The sequence below is a fragment of the Cygnus olor genome, chromosome 1, assembly GCF_009769625.2.
Source record: "Cygnus olor isolate bCygOlo1 chromosome 1, bCygOlo1.pri.v2, whole genome shotgun sequence".
NCBI classification, from domain to species: domain Eukaryota; kingdom Metazoa; phylum Chordata; class Aves; order Anseriformes; family Anatidae; genus Cygnus; species Cygnus olor.
The window spans coordinates 188,248,936-188,265,137 of record NC_049169.1 but is presented as its reverse complement, the minus strand read 5'-3'; the positions used below and the strand labels follow the sequence as shown (position 1 = coordinate 188,265,137).

Genomic DNA, 16,202 nt, shown 5'->3' with positions numbered 1-16,202 from the left:
TTCTGATTACAATAAGTATGGCTGTTTACAGAAGCCTGCTCCCTAATTAGCGGCAGCACACGCTCTGTGTGTACCATCTGCCCTCTCTGGACGTGAACTGGGCCACAGAGATATGAACCCCCTCACCTCTTCTGTGGGCATAACCGAGGCACTGATTTGATTTGTAACTCGTAACAGAACGAGGCAGAAATTCGGCAGGACGGCTGCACGCAAAGCGTCTGGTGCCTGAAAAGGGACATTAAAATTAAAAATAAAAAAAGGCATTTAATAACAGGTTATCCTTAGATGTCTGCAAGGAGATGAGGTGATGCTCCCACATTAGAAGATTTTTAAGAATACGGAATGCCAGACTTAGTGCTCAACAACCTGTGAAAATGGGAGTAATTAACAGACTCTAGGGGAGATATGCAGACTATCAGGACGCCACGGGGATCCTTCTACCTGTTCCTTTAAACCCTGTGTACTTATCTGCTACAGGGACAGGAAAAAGAAGGTGTAAGATTAAGTCTTGCTTCTGTTTTCCAGGCATCTCTCTACATAGGAGATTCCGCTGACACCCTGACAGCGCAGTTTCAAGCAGTTTCTGCAGCAATGACAGCAGAAGCACACAGCACCCAACGCGCACAGCCTGGCAACCTAACTAATGAGCCAAAGTACCAAAAGGAGTAGGAAATTATTTAAATCCCATCCTGTTTTTACACTAATGCAAATCTGCACTGTCTCAACAAAATCATATCAGACCTATTATTGCAGCAGATTTATTCCTGGCTTTTTTAATTGTCTCTTTGGGGTTTGGGTTTAAAAAAAAAAAAAAAAAGAAAAAAAAAACATATCAACAACACAAAAACATACCTCATGTGTTTTAGGTAATCAACAGGAAGGCCAACAATTCGACAAATTCCAATTATTATTCCAAATTATTGCCTTCATGCACTATTTACTATTTTCCAAAACAATTATTGATCATCTCTGAGTGAGAAATGAATCTGAAACTCAGGTGACAGCAGACATCACAGATCATCCTGCCCAGTGGTCAGGACTGCAGAATTTCCCCCCTCTTCAGAGCCTTGGATGAGCAGTCTTCTTTGACGATGAAAATTTGGGATCATCGAGGTCTCTCCTGCTGATCAGGCTTGGAACATCTCCTGCACTCTCCTCTGCTAGGTGCAGTCCTTTGAAGTGAACTCAAAATCCTACCAGAACTAAAGTGGGTGGGTAACCAGCATTACGGGAGATGGCACTTCGTTGGTGATGAGGACGGATAGTGTTTTAGACAGCAGGCGAGTCTACAGTGAGACAAAATACACTGCCTTGTCCTGCTCCTGTGGAGGAAGGAACTGAAGAGACCTTCTTGTAGGACCTGGGATTTTGCAGATATCCTATGATCCTGCACAGTCACACCAAAAAAATGGAAAGGCACGAGCTCTCTGCCGTTTCTCTATCATAAAAGTAGTACGGTTTGTAAGGACTGACATTTTCTTCTATAACTTCAGACTACTTCTTCGGACAACCATGGCTGTGCTGCTTGTTTCAACCTCATTACTTTCTCTTCCAGATAATCTGTTTTCTTTTGTTCCTGTCGATAAGACAGTTAGGGATACCAACTCCCTCCCCTCTGCCACAACGCTCTTCCATTATTTTACAGCTCTCATATTATTGCCTTTATGCACTATTTACTATTTTCCAAAACAATTATTGGTCATCTTTGAGTGAGAAATGAATCTGAAACTCAGGTGACAGCAGACATCACAGATCATCCGAATCCCAGCATAGCGAAAAGGAAGTGCTGGAATATACTCTGTTCGATGGTTGTTATTGTTCAGAGGAAGTTATATATTAAACTCTGGTCCTATTTAACAACCTGCTCCTAGAGAGACCAACGTGTAAGAGTCTATCTTCTGCCCATGAAGTTCCTGGTTCTACCTGGTGTTTAGAAATACAGACCTAAAAGCAAACACCTGTTTAAAAGTTCACATTCTCCTATTCCAACTGATTGTTTCATAGACCTGTACATATACCAAACAAATTCAGTTGAGATCAAGCTACACTTCATTCCTACTACTCCTACTTGACAGCCATTCTGAACAGTTGTCTGATATTTAGGAATAGGCTTCTTACTTTCAGACTAAATGTCTGGAAGTTTGTTCTTGAACCAGCACTATAATACAGTTGAAATAATTCTCTTTATGTGTACAGAAACTTAACTTTTTAAACGATAGCTAGGCTGACAGAAGCTTGCATTTGGTAGCTCATAAGTAAACCACCAAAATACTGTGAAACAATAGATATAGAAGTATTGGCCAAACTGAAATGGCGTATGTAGTCCTGAAGAGCTTCATCATATCCAAAACAGCCACTGCAGTGACCCCGTTAGTGATGTGGGTCTCCCCAGTAGGGTACCAGATTACGTTGTCCCTATGCACTCGAGAAAATGTAGCTTTAATTCTTCTCATTGCAGGAGCTAAACACTATAATACAAAGCCCTGAAATGGGGTCCAACTCCTATTTCTCGAGTTGGAACGTACCTAAATCAAGTCCACTGAGTTAATTTGCGGATCTGCATGCTAATAAGTTTACCGATAATGGCACTTTCCTGAAGTGTCTTAATTTGGACCCAACCCCAAAATCTTTTTGCTTTCTCTGTAAGCAACCAACTCTTTCATCTCAAATTTTTCAGATTTTTTTAGATGCTCTTTTCTCCTTCTCAAGACCAATCACTCCCTTTTGGTATCCTAATGAAGATTTATAGCGTTTAAAGTCTCTTGAAAGAATGGGTAAGCAAATTTCACAGTTGTGAATAAAGTTACATCCATCACAACCAGAGGGTAAGAACATTTTCACTTGCTGAAGATGGTGGGAAAACTCCAGCAAGGGTCAGGATTTTAGCTAAGGAGCGCCTGGTGAATAGACACTGCTCTTCAGGCAGTGATGGATTAGGACCAGTTTCATTGGGCGCAGGGAGGGAGGACAGCACTCTGTCCTGTCTGTCTGGTAAGCTCTTATGCAAGCTTTTTCCCCCTACTACCAGGCTGACAAATGGTACAAGGATGTCTTCCAGGCACAGATTTGTATTAGTGAAACTCTGGGAACAAGATTTGATTGTTAATCGGTAGAGCAAGACCGGTCCTCTCCTCAGGCTGGGTCGCATCTGCGAACTCTAATTCCTCTCTCTGTCCCTCTTCAAAACAAGGACTGAGGTTTGTGTATTTCATCCCATACCCAACAACTGGACTGCTGAACACTCAGAGGCATTGAACAGAAACTACGCTGAGCCTTTTCCAAATAAACTGCACCTACTAAGTTATGATAAGGTGACATTTGCCGAAATTATTGAAGGGCGCACAAAAGCCTGGGGTACTTGATTCATTCATCCTTTTCACAAACACTGGGCCGGACGCTCTCAGATCTCACAGGCTCAGGACATTCGATTCCCTCCACGGTGCTTGAGGCAGAGCAGTGCTGGGGCAGCACGAGATAAGGCCTCAGCCCTCCTTCTATTCAAAACAGCAAGTGCGTAAGGGCAGCATTACTATCATGAGATAAACACTTTTGCTTTCACTCTTTATAGCTGCCTACCTGTCTAATGAAATCGAATAAATGGCTTTGGTCGCCTGCATTCAAGAGATTAGGAGTGAAAGATCAAGCAAGACCTTCCAGTAAGTTTTAAAGATGTAAATCAGCCTTCTCTTCCTTATAGAGTCTATACACCGACTTCAGTTGTGCTAATCCTGATTTACACCACTCTAAAATAAGGTAGGTTCGTCAGACAAAACCTGTGGCTAAGATAAAGTGTCCCACTTTGTAGGATTTATTATGAATTACAGGTCTGACCCCATCAAGGCTCTTCCATTTTAGTCAAATGGAAGGCAAGTTCCTGTTCACTTGTATTTTGCAGGGATACTCCAGTGCAACAGTTCTGAAGTTATTAAATAGAACTGAAAATAATAAAAATATCCTTTGTGAGGGTGGAAAGAAGTGGAAACGTATTAAACATACACAGTACTTCTTGTGATTCTCCATTTCTTTATACAGAAAAGAAACTGTCCAGGAACTTTTCTAGTAGACAGAATTCCTTATGAAAAGGTGGCAGAAATGCTAATCAGAGTTGTGAAAGCTTTCCAAACAAATACTGAAACACTTGTTCTAATAAGAAGTTGTCAATATTGATACTTCATTTTTTATGTTGCAACTTTTAATGAAAAACCATAAGACAATTTTACTTTTATTTTCAGAAAAAAACTCTTTTTTTTTTCCTCAATCTTCCACCATGTCAACAACCTCTCACAAGTTATCCTTTCAGTGTGCCAGCTGAGAATCGGTTATCTAAAGCTTTCAGATCTCATGTCTCATATATCTGCCATTGCTCCAAAAGGCTTAGCTAGAAAAGACAGTAGACTGAAAGGAAAACATTTATGTTGATGAAAAGGCCAAGCCAAACTTAATTAATAACTGTCCCAGAAACAGAAAGCTGTTTGCTGCAGAGATGTTCAACTGCCTTTTCAACATCTTATATACTGCTCTGCTCTACTAGCTACACACACAAGAAAGATTTTGTGATTAACCATCCCTTAAAAGAACCTGTCAGCCATCAGGCTCTACACCTACCGTCAGTAACAGATATTTTGATATTTGTGCTAATACAAACTAATTCAAATGTGCCACAATGCAACACGGTACAAGAAAACAAATATGAGATGGTAATGTAATAGAGTAATAAAGCTAACACAGGCGCCTAGAACACTACTTTACATGTAGGAAATCAGTCCTTTCAGATTCAAAGATTACTTAGAGGGTATATCTGACAGCTCAAAGAAGAAAGGTGAAAGGGAAATGAGCCAGCTGAGAGTATCACCAAATAGCAGGTCTATGGAGTATCACCTGAATACCTTCCAGAAAAGCAGAAGTGGCTGATGTGGTTGTTTGCTGGGCTCTTAGCAAGTCTTCACTACAACGAAGATGCCTTGTGACGTGGTAACTAATTGGAGAGTGATGGTTTTGAGGTGGCAGGATCAACGTTCAGATGATCGTTCAAAACTCCATGCGCAGTCCATGAGAGCTGTCAGCTTGGAACTTGTTGGGGAGGGAACAAGAGTTAATTACTGAGAAAAAAATGAATGCTTTAAAACAGCACCATTTCTGAAGCCTGAGGTTTCCATGTAAAAACCACGAGGGAGTAGTAAGATCAAGACTGTACTCAAACCTCGTGGCAAACCTAAAGCATTGTTTAACTATTCTTCTTATATTCAGTAGGTGCAGTTTCATTGCCTTTGGGATATTCTAGGAACGTGAACAGGCAGGCTGGTTTCCTTGCAACCACACCACTCTCACGCTACGCTCACGTAACCCTGCATGCAATTACAACAGCACTACTGCTAAATCACAAGGGGAGGTCAGCGCTTTTAGATCCACCCAGAAAGCAAGAAAGACATTGACTCACCCTGCACAGGGCAGTATACTAACAGCAGATACTGCTAGGGAGCTAAAATCTGGAACTAAAGTCCTGTGTGGAGAAAGTGAAGCAGGGAATGAAAAAGTAGTTCCTAAGGCAGGCAGTATGTGTGTCTTTTTCCAATGGAGTTGTGACTGTAGTCAAATAAAAGACAAGTTAATATTGGCTACACAGTGGGGTTGAACTATTTTTTTTTTTATTTAATACATATTTAATCATAAAACCAAAGGTTAGCTAAATCTGTTTAACTCCTAAATAATTGTGTCCCCCTTCATCTGAGCAGTTTGATCTTTCATGTTTCTTCATGATCTCACCCCTCTCTTCACAAGAAGTGTTTCTACTGCCACAACACTGCACACAATACTGCCACAATAGGCCCTTGCTTATGTATGAAGTTATTCCACTGAAAGTGTGCACACAGCATCTTTTTCTAATTCAGTGTCACAAGCAGAAGTATTTTAAATTCCCTCCTATCCTAACCCAAACTAGCTTTCAAAGCCAAACAAGCTCTAAGCGAGTGACCCAAGACACCAGGAGCTGGCGTTGGCCTTGAGTTAGCCCCATCGTTGCCACCAGCTCAGTTCACACCTGACCAAGAGCTCGCCCTGCGTGAGAAGACTCCACTTTGTGCTAATATAAAAGCGCAGTAACATAAAACATGGGGTTTATTGTGATGCGATCCTGCTCAAAAGGCATAATTGTTACTGATGCTCATGAAAATAGGATTGGGCCTTTGATGTGATTGAGTAAGCTGCACATTATACTGTTAGGTGCCAGTTAGACATCAATGAAAAGAAACAGGAACTCAGTAATGCTGATAGGTAATTACCACCACACAGTTTACAGAAACACACATACACTTTAGTCTTCACCTGGAAAAATATCTTGGCTAGAACTGCTGTGTGCCGACGCTGTTCCTACAACAGTCTTGCTAGATGTGTCGGGAGCTCCTTTTCATTTTCATGGTCATTAAATGCATTTGCTGGGCAAGTACCTCTCTGCTCAGCGTCACTACAACTGCTCGGTCTCCCTCCCACAGCAGAACAGGGCTTTTGCCCTTAAACATCTGCATGTTAACAGTTTATGAATCTGTTAGTTCAGCACCGTGCCGACCCCTTCCCCGGGGTTTGTTTGGTTATAAAAGCATTCAGGGTACCTGCTGACCTGCCTCCCAGGTGGGGTGTAGACAACCCCTGAGAGCAGGTGACCTCAGTGAGCTTCGCAGCAAAAGCTTTTGTCTTCACTGCAGTTCTTGCACTGCCTGAACCTGGCCTCTGCAGTATCAAAAGATACCTTCTTTGAAGCAGCAACATCAGTAATTAACTAGTGCAAAGCTGGCTCTACGTTTCACCTGCACCTACTTTTTTTACATGTATCTATAGGAATTATGCCTGACCTGTAAATGACTACAGACGAAAGCTTTGAGCAAAACACAACTGCCTTTGTGCAATTATAACCGCTCCATGTGACACTTCCCAACACTTCACTCACAGCAAGGTGCTATCACAACACAAAAAAAAAATATAGTCTAGCCCAAAGAGACTGTAGCTTACGTAGACATTCCTCTGACAAAAGATGGGTCCTTTACAATCAGAAGGGAGTAAGGCTCTAGCAGACAGACACTGCTCTTAAGACCAAATACACAGCACAGAATATCAGCAAATATTTAAGAGTAAATGTAGATAGAAAAGGCATACAAGGAGTATGGTTTCGCACCGTGAAATGATGTTTACATTTCAGTTCCTCATGCCCTGGGAGAAGACTCAGGGACTACCTCTGCACTGAAATGATCTCTTCTTGCTGATGCACGCTTCTGAGACATTGCAAAAGACCGCAGTAAATGACATCAAGATCATTTGTACCTTTAATCCATTCTAAAGTTGGAATTCAACATTTTTTGCCCTAAAAATAAAAATGCTACTGTGTAATTATCCGATGTGTTATTGACAGTTGCTTATTTTTAGTGACTTAAGGAGACAGGAAAGAGAAGAACAGGTTAGGCTTTGATGTCTGTGGTTCCAACAGCAAAGAGCTGGAGACTTCTTTGAGAATAATTTAAATCTAATCAATTTAGCCCAGCTGGTACAACATTACAGCAATAAAAAGATTTAGTTGTACAAAGCAAAAAAAGAAATCGATTAATGAGCAAATGCACAAAAAAGAAGAGGACTGATCATTTGAGTGGGAGGAGGTGACTCGCCATCTCTAATTTCTCCTTTTCACCTCATCTGCTTTTCTATGAAGTCCTCTGTACCACTGCTAAGCAGGTTTAAAACTCTACTAAGTATACTAATTACATTTTATCCTGTATTAGCAGATGTGGAAGCAACACTACAAAACGCATGAGGGTAGAACATCACAACTGGATCTGACGTGGAAAGACATCATCAGATCGTCACTGAGGTATAGCTCCTCTTGGCTAAAGTACATCCATATGCTCCCGAAATGCTTGACGCAGCATGAAGAGAAATCTCTGTGACACAAACTGAAAGCTAATACTTTAAGATCACTAAAACTCTCACTAAAGTAAACAGGACTAGCAAACAAGCTACAACTATTTAAAGCAAGAAGGATCTTTTTAGAAAAGGAAAGCAGGTAGAATATTGACAAATGTTGTGTGAAGGGAACTGCAGTGGATCACAACAAGGTTACTTGACCCTTACTGAGGATGACGAAAGGGTGACCTATCCCTCTTCACAGCTCAGGGAAGGCCGTCAGATTTTGCAGTGCCATCACACAACCACATCTGAACAGATTTTCAGCTGTGTGGTTCACTCTCCAAACGTGTCTTTGGCAGCTGGTTTCACCCAGCACAGAGCCTCTTGCAAGGGCCTGTTCAGTCCACGCAGACATCAGACTGCAGGATGCTGGAACAAACAGAGCACTCCTGCGTTGCCCGTTCCCTGCTGCCATTTGGGATCACACAGACTGGTACAGAGCCACGTCAGCACTCAGACGGGTGACCACATAACCATCTGACTGCTGATGAAAGGGGCCAGACAGGACCCTCGTGCTAAGTGGGAGCCCACAGGTACTGACCTAAGCCAACCATGATCATCTCCATTAATAAACCATGTATTAAGTTACACTAACCTGTATTATGTAAACTTGTATAGGTATAATATACGCCCCATAAGGTATTATTCTGTTATCCTTCAGAAAAATATTCAAAATGTGAAATACGAAACTCATTGTTCAACAACTGAGAAGCAGTCACAGCAATGCTAACCAGCAACCCCTATCGTTCTTCAAAGTATCATCTACTTCGGATTTCTCTTATGTGAAAAGCAGGGTGCATGCAAAAGTCTGAAGCCGGTTATAGATAAACACCTGCTAGTAGATCCAGTATCACTCAGGCACACAGACATGACTGAGGTGCAACTGAGCCACCTAGATCCCCAACTACGATTTACAGAAGTCGAAGCTTTAACTCGCTGTGTATCCCACGTTCAAGCTAAGCATTCTCCAGCTGCCAAGTGTTGTGCATCTGGGTATCTTTTGGAGGGCAGGTTACAGGTAAGTACACCTAGGTTTGAACTCCAAAAATGAGGCTGCAAATTAATCTGCTGAACTGCAGCTCTGGGGAACGGAGCCTCCCTGCCACAGAAGGACAGGATTTCAGTCAGACTGCAGAACTGGACACAACCCCAGCCACTGGACAGAGCCATCTGCTGAACTGGGGCTGTTTTCATCTGAATGTCTTACACTGAAGATGCATAAAGCTTGGTAATGTGCCAAATCCTAGCCTGAAACCTTACCATTTCCTGTGAGACAGCATTACACACCTCACTGCTTAGTGCCCTGCTTACTTCAGCAGCCCTGCGGAGGTCCCTGAGGTCCTGTCCTTGTGAGCAGCGAGGCCAAATAGAAGAACATGACAAGAGAAACTGGGCTGTGCAGAGGAGCCAAAGGGCTTCTCCTTCGAAATACCTCCAGCCTGGTTCGATGGGCTGGACAGGCACCAGAGGCTGCAGGGCTTCTTCCGGCTCAGCGTCATCCAAAAGTAATCCCGTATGTGCTCTCAAGGTGCTCTGAGCTTTTACACAGAGCGGAGGGCTCAGGACATGTGCTTCAGCCACACTCCGTGTCCCAAACACCGTGCTGGGGAAGCACCGTGGTGCGCCCTAGCTCACCGCAGACGCTGCGCCAGGCGCCTCAGTGTTTTGCCCAGGAAAGGAGCGAAGTCTCGGCCTATTACGGGACCTGTTTGTAAGCCACAACCATCACTGAGGCTACAAATACCAAGAACCGGCACCACAAGCAAATTCTGAACACACCTTAGCCCCACAGACTCAGGGCAAGGCCCAGAATCTCACCTTGAAAGCACTCCATTTGTGCTTATCTTCCCCTGAACCATCTCGGGAAGCGTTTTTCCCCCTGACCCTCCTGAGAAGCCCCCTGACCGAGCTCCTCGGGGGGACGAGGAAGGCGGGGAGGACGCGGTGCCCCCCTCCGAGCTGCGCTAGGGCCACGGCAGCGCCCGGAGCCGCTCCCCGGGGCTCCGCCGCCCCCTGCCCGGCTACAACCGGGGGCTGGGCTGCGGGCTCGGGGGGGGGGCTTCCCCCGGCCTGAAGGCAGCGGCCGAGCCCCCGAGGACCACCGCAAGGCCCCGGCGGGGGCTGGCGGGGCCGGGGGGGGGGGGGGGAAGTCGGCAGCGGCGGGGCTATGGAGGCGCCTTCCCCCGGCTCCCCTCACTCCTTCCTCCGCCCCCCACCTCCAGCCCCGCCTCGCCCCCTTCTCCTCTCACCGGCCGAGGAGTGGATCTTGGAGGATTTCCGCTGCAGGGACATCCTCAGCGCCGTGTCGAGGCGGGCCCCGGTCGGCATGCCGGGGCCGGGGCGGCCGGCGATGCTAGGGCTGCGGCGGCGGCGGGCTGGCCATGGCCCCCCCCCGGCACGCAGACGCCGCGCTGCGGCCCGGCTGCGGGGGCGGGCGAGGCGCTGGAGCCCTCCCGAGGGCCCGGGAAGGTGCCCGGCTGAGGCGGGGGGGAACCCGCTGCCTCCTTCCCTCACGGTTGGGGCTGAAGGGAAGCCCCCAGGCAGCGGGGTGTGCCCCCTTTTCCCCGCCCGGCCCCCCTCTGGGGAGCCCCGGCCGTGCGGCCCCACAGCCCCGGGAGCTAGCGGGCTCCTCGGCTGAGGGAGGAGGTGGCTCACACCTCAAGTCACAGCGCACCTCACAGCTCAAATCACCAAGAATGAGTGATTGTATATAATACAATAATGTAAGGGCCTGCTGGTTTTTAAAGTTGTCTACCTGCAACTAATATATGGCATTTTAGGCACCTAAAGCATCTCAACAAACCCCGTTTGGGATCCGGAGCCATAAGCAGGCTTCTTTGTTCCAGTTACAAGGACATCTCCCAGTACTGGCGTACTGCCAGCCTCTTCACAAAAGATGTCATTCCTTCTCAATTTAAAACGTCTGGTAAATCAAGGATGAAAAAAAAATATAGGAAAGATTAATCAATAATTAATTATTAATTCTTGCAGTGCATCGCCTTTCTGCACAAAATACTTGCAACAATAAGAGTTTGCCTACCAAGGACAGGCACAGAAAGAAAGAAATTAAAGGACAAAAATAAACTAAGTCTCAAAAACTCAAAAAAAATAAACTCTCAGTCTTTATACATTCTAGTCTCAATCAGGCATAGCCAGCTGTAGTCGCCCCACCTTACGGGGTTTGACTTCTCTGCTAGGGGGGCCTTCTCCACCAGGACTTTCTGGGTAAGCTGTGTGAAAAGAGGCAGAAGCTCACCTGAGATGAGGATGTACTGAGTTTTGGGAAGGCCAACTGCACAAGAGACAGTCTCCAATACCTTGAAAAAAATAACCTAAACCAGGATCTAAACCACTCTACCATGTGGAGTTGGCTAGTGTACAAGATGGGGAATTTTGGTGCTATTTCAAAGATCATGAATATTGCCAAGCCACCAAATCTCGCTGTACTTCTGTGTCCTCACATATAACAATGGAAACTGATAGTTTCCAGCTTCATAAAAAGTAGCATATATAAAATTAGTTTACAAATACAGAGTACAGAATTGCAGTGCACTAGCTGGATAGACCATGGTCCGCTGGAGAGGCTCCCTTTGAGCCAGAGCTTCTGTACAACTTCTTGGTCTGTGAGAAGCTTTTACTCCTGTGGCTTTTATTGCTCTGGAAGAAGGCTGGCCTGAGATCTTTTGAGAAATCATCCAGTAGGAGCAATGCTGAGTGCTGCTTTCCTGCATGACTTTACCATTTTCAGCCCATGGCATAGAGTATTTTTTCATTAATACGGCTTTCTCTACCATCTTACTCTTTTGCCTCTCCTCAGATTATTTTCTGCTGTGGTCAGTGTTTTGGTACCAGTAGGAACTGCCTGGAGGATAAAAATCACTTCACATATGTTGTTAGCTAGTACACAAAAGTGAAGGTCACTTTGGGTTAAAGCTGTCAGATCAAAGACAAGGAAAGTGCTCAAAAAATGACCAAGAAAGAATGGCACGTCCTGGTTCCATGTTTACTTTTTCTTCAGAAACTTGCCCTCAGGTGAACTATGTGTATTGCACACTAAAAGTATTGCCCACTGTAAGCTGTCCACACTGTAAGGTAATCACTGGTAGCTAAGTAGCATCTAAGATGCATTCTTCCTTTTCATGCGCTGTGCTTGCTTTCACCTCTTCATCCTCAGTGTTCACAAACTGCTCCAGCTAACATGCCCTCTGGCTGGCGTCTACCTGCCTACTCACTCCTGCAAACTTGACTCCTCAAACTCCTCTAATAGATTTAATTACCCAACCCATACTTATTTCAACAAGCTTGAGATGTGTCTCCACAGAAGGCAGATCACTGAGCATTAGCAATCAGCCATTTTAGTGAAGCTTAAGGGTGTGGAAGAATGAAAAAACATCTTTGCCTCTGCACGGACTGTGGGCATCAGAGGACCTGCCTCTCTGCAGGCACTGGTTGGTGTAAACCTACATTGCAGCCTAGCGGGAAGTCAAGGGGAGAAGGTGGACTGTCAAAGTATCTTGTGAGGAAGCAGAGTGTGCTGGATTATCTCAGTACTGAGAAAGAAACAGAGTCCTGTTTAGGATGCTTAAGGGTAGGGCCTGCAGGAAAGGTACGTGTACAGTCTTTGAGGTGGTTTTGCTTCTGCAAGCTCATGTTTATTAGTAACAAGCCGACGAGTAGCAGGTTAGCCCTGAGTTAAGAGAAAGGAAATATATTGTTCAGTTGTGCAGGCCTCACCTTTGTCATTTTATTATGCAATGCCTGGCTTTGTCATACCGCTGATGTGCACTAAATTGTGTATTATCGGACCGTGAGTCATGACAGTATGATTCCCTGAGGTCTGTCATAATGGCTCCACGGTTTGAACGATGTGCTGAAAAACAAAAAGGAGCTAGTATTCTTCAAATTACAATGTGATCACTTTTCTAGTATTTATAGCAATGTACTTTCAAAGAGCTCAGTATGCATAATAATTATTTCAATGTAATAAATAAAGCAAAGGCAGGAAGAGTGGTTCTGTGGTTAATGTGCCAGACTGGGAGACAGGATATCTTGATTCTATTTCTGACTGTGCCAGATACTCTCTGGGACCTTAGAGAGTTTGTTCAGCCCAAATTTCCAAAAGATGCATCCTTTGCTCCAATTACTAATGTCACACACATTTTGGTTATGAGTTTGGTGAAGAGAAGAGAAGAGAAGAGAAGAGAAGAGAAGAGAAGAGAAGAGAAGAGAAGAGAAGAGAAGAGAAGAGAAGAGAAGAGAAGAGAAGAGAAGAGAAGAGAAGAGAAGAGAAGAGAAGAGAAGAGAAGAGAAGAGAAGAGAAGAGAAGAGAAGAGAAGAAAGACTTTACATAGAATTCCTTAGTAGTAAAACAGAAAACTTAACAGTCTAGTCAAAGAACCAAATAACTGTCAGGTGAGAGTTTATGATAGAAAACAAAGAAAAACAAGGAAATCTACTACAAAAAATAGTAATGCAATTCAATTTTTTATAGTCATACTCTTCCTATGTATCCCTTTGCTGGTGTTGTGCTCACCCTTCAGCCATCCCTCTGGGATCTGAGGTTGACAGTGCCAGTTTTCCTTGAGCAGCAAGTGTCATCGGTGTCTTGCCAAGTGCTTTGCTGGGAGCTGTGATGTAGTGGGGTTTCTTCTTCCTCTTTTCCTTCCTCCTGGTTGGATTAGGGCTAAGCCTGGGGCTATTTTTATATGATTTCTAAAATATTTTTACACCTTGCTTTCTCTTCACTTGTCTACAGCTCTGTATTACATCCATACTTATTATATACAATGCTATTTATGTGTGTTATGTATTTGTTCTTTTTTTTTTTATCCTGAAACCCATTCTTGCCCAGGTTCCATGTCTGCACTTCTCTGGCTGACTACTGGAGAGTTTTTTACAGGCCTAGGTTCTACGGAGCCAAGGCTCTGCTTCCAACACCCCCCCCCCCCTTTTTTTTAATTTATTTTTTGTCATCCTATGCCTCCCCTACAGTGTCCTGTGCTCAGCCTTCCAAGGGACTCTGCTGTCATCCCAGGCTTGTATTCTTCTACACTACATCATTAGGTTAGTCCTAAACATCCAATTCTACACAGAATAACTCTTGTCACTATCCATTTGAAAGGTTGTATCAAAGTTAAGCAGAAGTTAGACCCAGCCATTGCCACCTCAGTAACAGATACTGCTCTTACAATTAAAAACAAAGCCTCATGCTGGCAAAGAAAAGCTCAGACAAAGCAAGCCTCAGTCCTGAAGCCTTGCAAACTCACTACAAATCTTGTGGCTTGCTACCTTTAATGGCACTATCCAGTTACAGGACGAGAGTAATTTCACGTAAGTTCTGCTTGCTTAATTCCTCTGCCTTTAAAAACAAAAATGGAATCAGACTGCCTTGGTCTTAAACCAAATGTTTGTGCTGGGGCAAAATTTTGTGATTTTTTTTTTGATCCTTTTTACATGCATAGGATCAAAGCCAGCACAGTGTAAAACATGCAGAAGTATATGTGCAGTATCTGTCATTGATCGTGACAATTTTAAAAAGGTCAGAAAGCCAGCACCAGCTCTTTCAAGATTCCTAGAGAAAGCTACTTGCAGATCCAGAAAGTTTGCTTAGCATCGCTGAACTTAGGAAAAAGACAGGAAATCCTTCATGGACCTCCTTTGCAGAACCACTGTCTCTGGAGACAGGTAGGGGATGTGACTGAAGATTTGAAACGCCAGGGCAGCAGGAAGATATTTTATGGCCAAGTATTAACATGTGCACGGCCCACTTGTGGCCTCCCAAATGATCTGGTAGTCTCCTACACTTTCTACTGCAGAAGGAACTTCACTCGATAATACCCTGCTCTTACAGTTAACTCATAGTCCAGGGATTTAACTCGAGAATGGGAAAAATTATGGTGAATTGCACATGAAATGGGGGTGAGGGGGACAGGGTGGAGGAAGGGTAAGCCATTACCTATTGGTGCAATGAGGGGAAGACAGAAGGACAAGGTTTTGGAAGTGCAGGCCTCTTTTATTTTTCAAGTTCCATTCAAAGTTCATTGACTTTTCCTGATGTACAGTTGCTTCCTCTTATTTCTAGTGAGTTTAACAATGGAAATTAATCAGCACCAGGCACATCAGTGTTTTCCAGATGACTTTTGAATAATGACACTTGTAAATAAAATTATAGTGAGTAGGATAATTGCATTGGAAAGTGAAATTAGTACTCGTGTAGAAGGACATGATCTGTGATTTGCCTGAAAAAATCTGAAAAACTGAAAAACTGAAAAATATTGAGCCTTTTCTATATTAGCACGTACAAACCAGGGAAACTAAATAATGGAAAAAAAATTAATTTTGTACTGAATACTCAAGACTAAGTACTACTTAATAAAACAACATCTGGGGCTCCTTCATACCTGCATGTTAATTCAGGAAGCAAACATTAGTGTTATTATTTTACCAAAATAGCTCCAAATTTGTATGTGCATTCAAAATACAGTAAGTTAAATCAGATCAAGTCATTTTATTCCATGATAATAGTGTTCACAGAAGGAATTCATCAGGCTGGCAATAGTCAGAAAGCTGTGTGTAGAACAAACCTTTCAAATGCTTTGCACAGTAGATCATAGAGGTTTACCCAGCTTTTAGTGAACCAAGTTAGTAGTTTCCTAATAATGAAGAAAAAAATTGTTATTTTAAGCAAAGAAGAATAATACTGAAGAAATGAAAAGCTTAATAAAGGTAAGTTTAAAATAGATTTGCAGAACGTAGATTGTACTCATAGTGCACAAGGAGTATTTCCATTATTTTCACTCACGTCCATGTCCCACAGCTAGGCTGCTAGCTAAGTTGAGTCTGATGTTCTCCTGCTTTGTGATCAACGAGATCAGTGCCAAGAGAATGCAAGGTATGCGCATAACGCTGCCGTCCTGATTTGTCGGCAGCCACCCCCTACTATTGCAACAAAAATGCAGGGAAGCAAAAGTTGGTCTCAATCAGATGTGTGCAGAATGACTGAGAAATGTTTGGGAGAAGCGACACGCTTAAGATGAAATCATACTCTGCAGGAAGTATGTAAATATTTGAAAAAAAATGTAATGTTTTGAACCGGCTATTATGGACAGGGCTGTCATTTGGTTGGCGATAGGGTTGGCTCTACAGCGGCTTACGCTTTATTTGAATAAACGTTTATACAAAACGCAAAGGCAAGGTGCCGGAGGGCTGACGGCACGGACACAACGGGATGTCCGCCATCCCAGAGGGCCGGGCGC

The 16,202-nt window shown here is 43.8% G+C and overlaps 1 protein-coding gene across 3 annotated transcripts in view; it reads right to left on the bottom strand.

Moving 5' to 3' along the window:
- The window catches only part of ATP8A2 (ATPase phospholipid transporting 8A2), a 328,555-nt gene extending 318,222 nt beyond the window's left edge, over positions 1-10,333 (bottom strand). Inside the window, exon 1 of one of the 3 annotated variants that reach the window (XM_040543949.1) lies at positions 10,197-10,333. In XM_040543949.1, coding sequence (XP_040399883.1) covers positions 10,197-10,275 — 79 coding nt within the window. In that variant the 5' untranslated portion in view covers positions 10,276-10,333. Of the gene's footprint in view, positions 1-9,765; positions 9,797-10,196 lie in introns of those variants that run through there. The other 2 variants (XM_040543951.1, XM_040543954.1) reach the window with 2 other exon arrangements.
- Between the last annotated feature and the right edge of the window lie 5,869 nt (positions 10,334-16,202).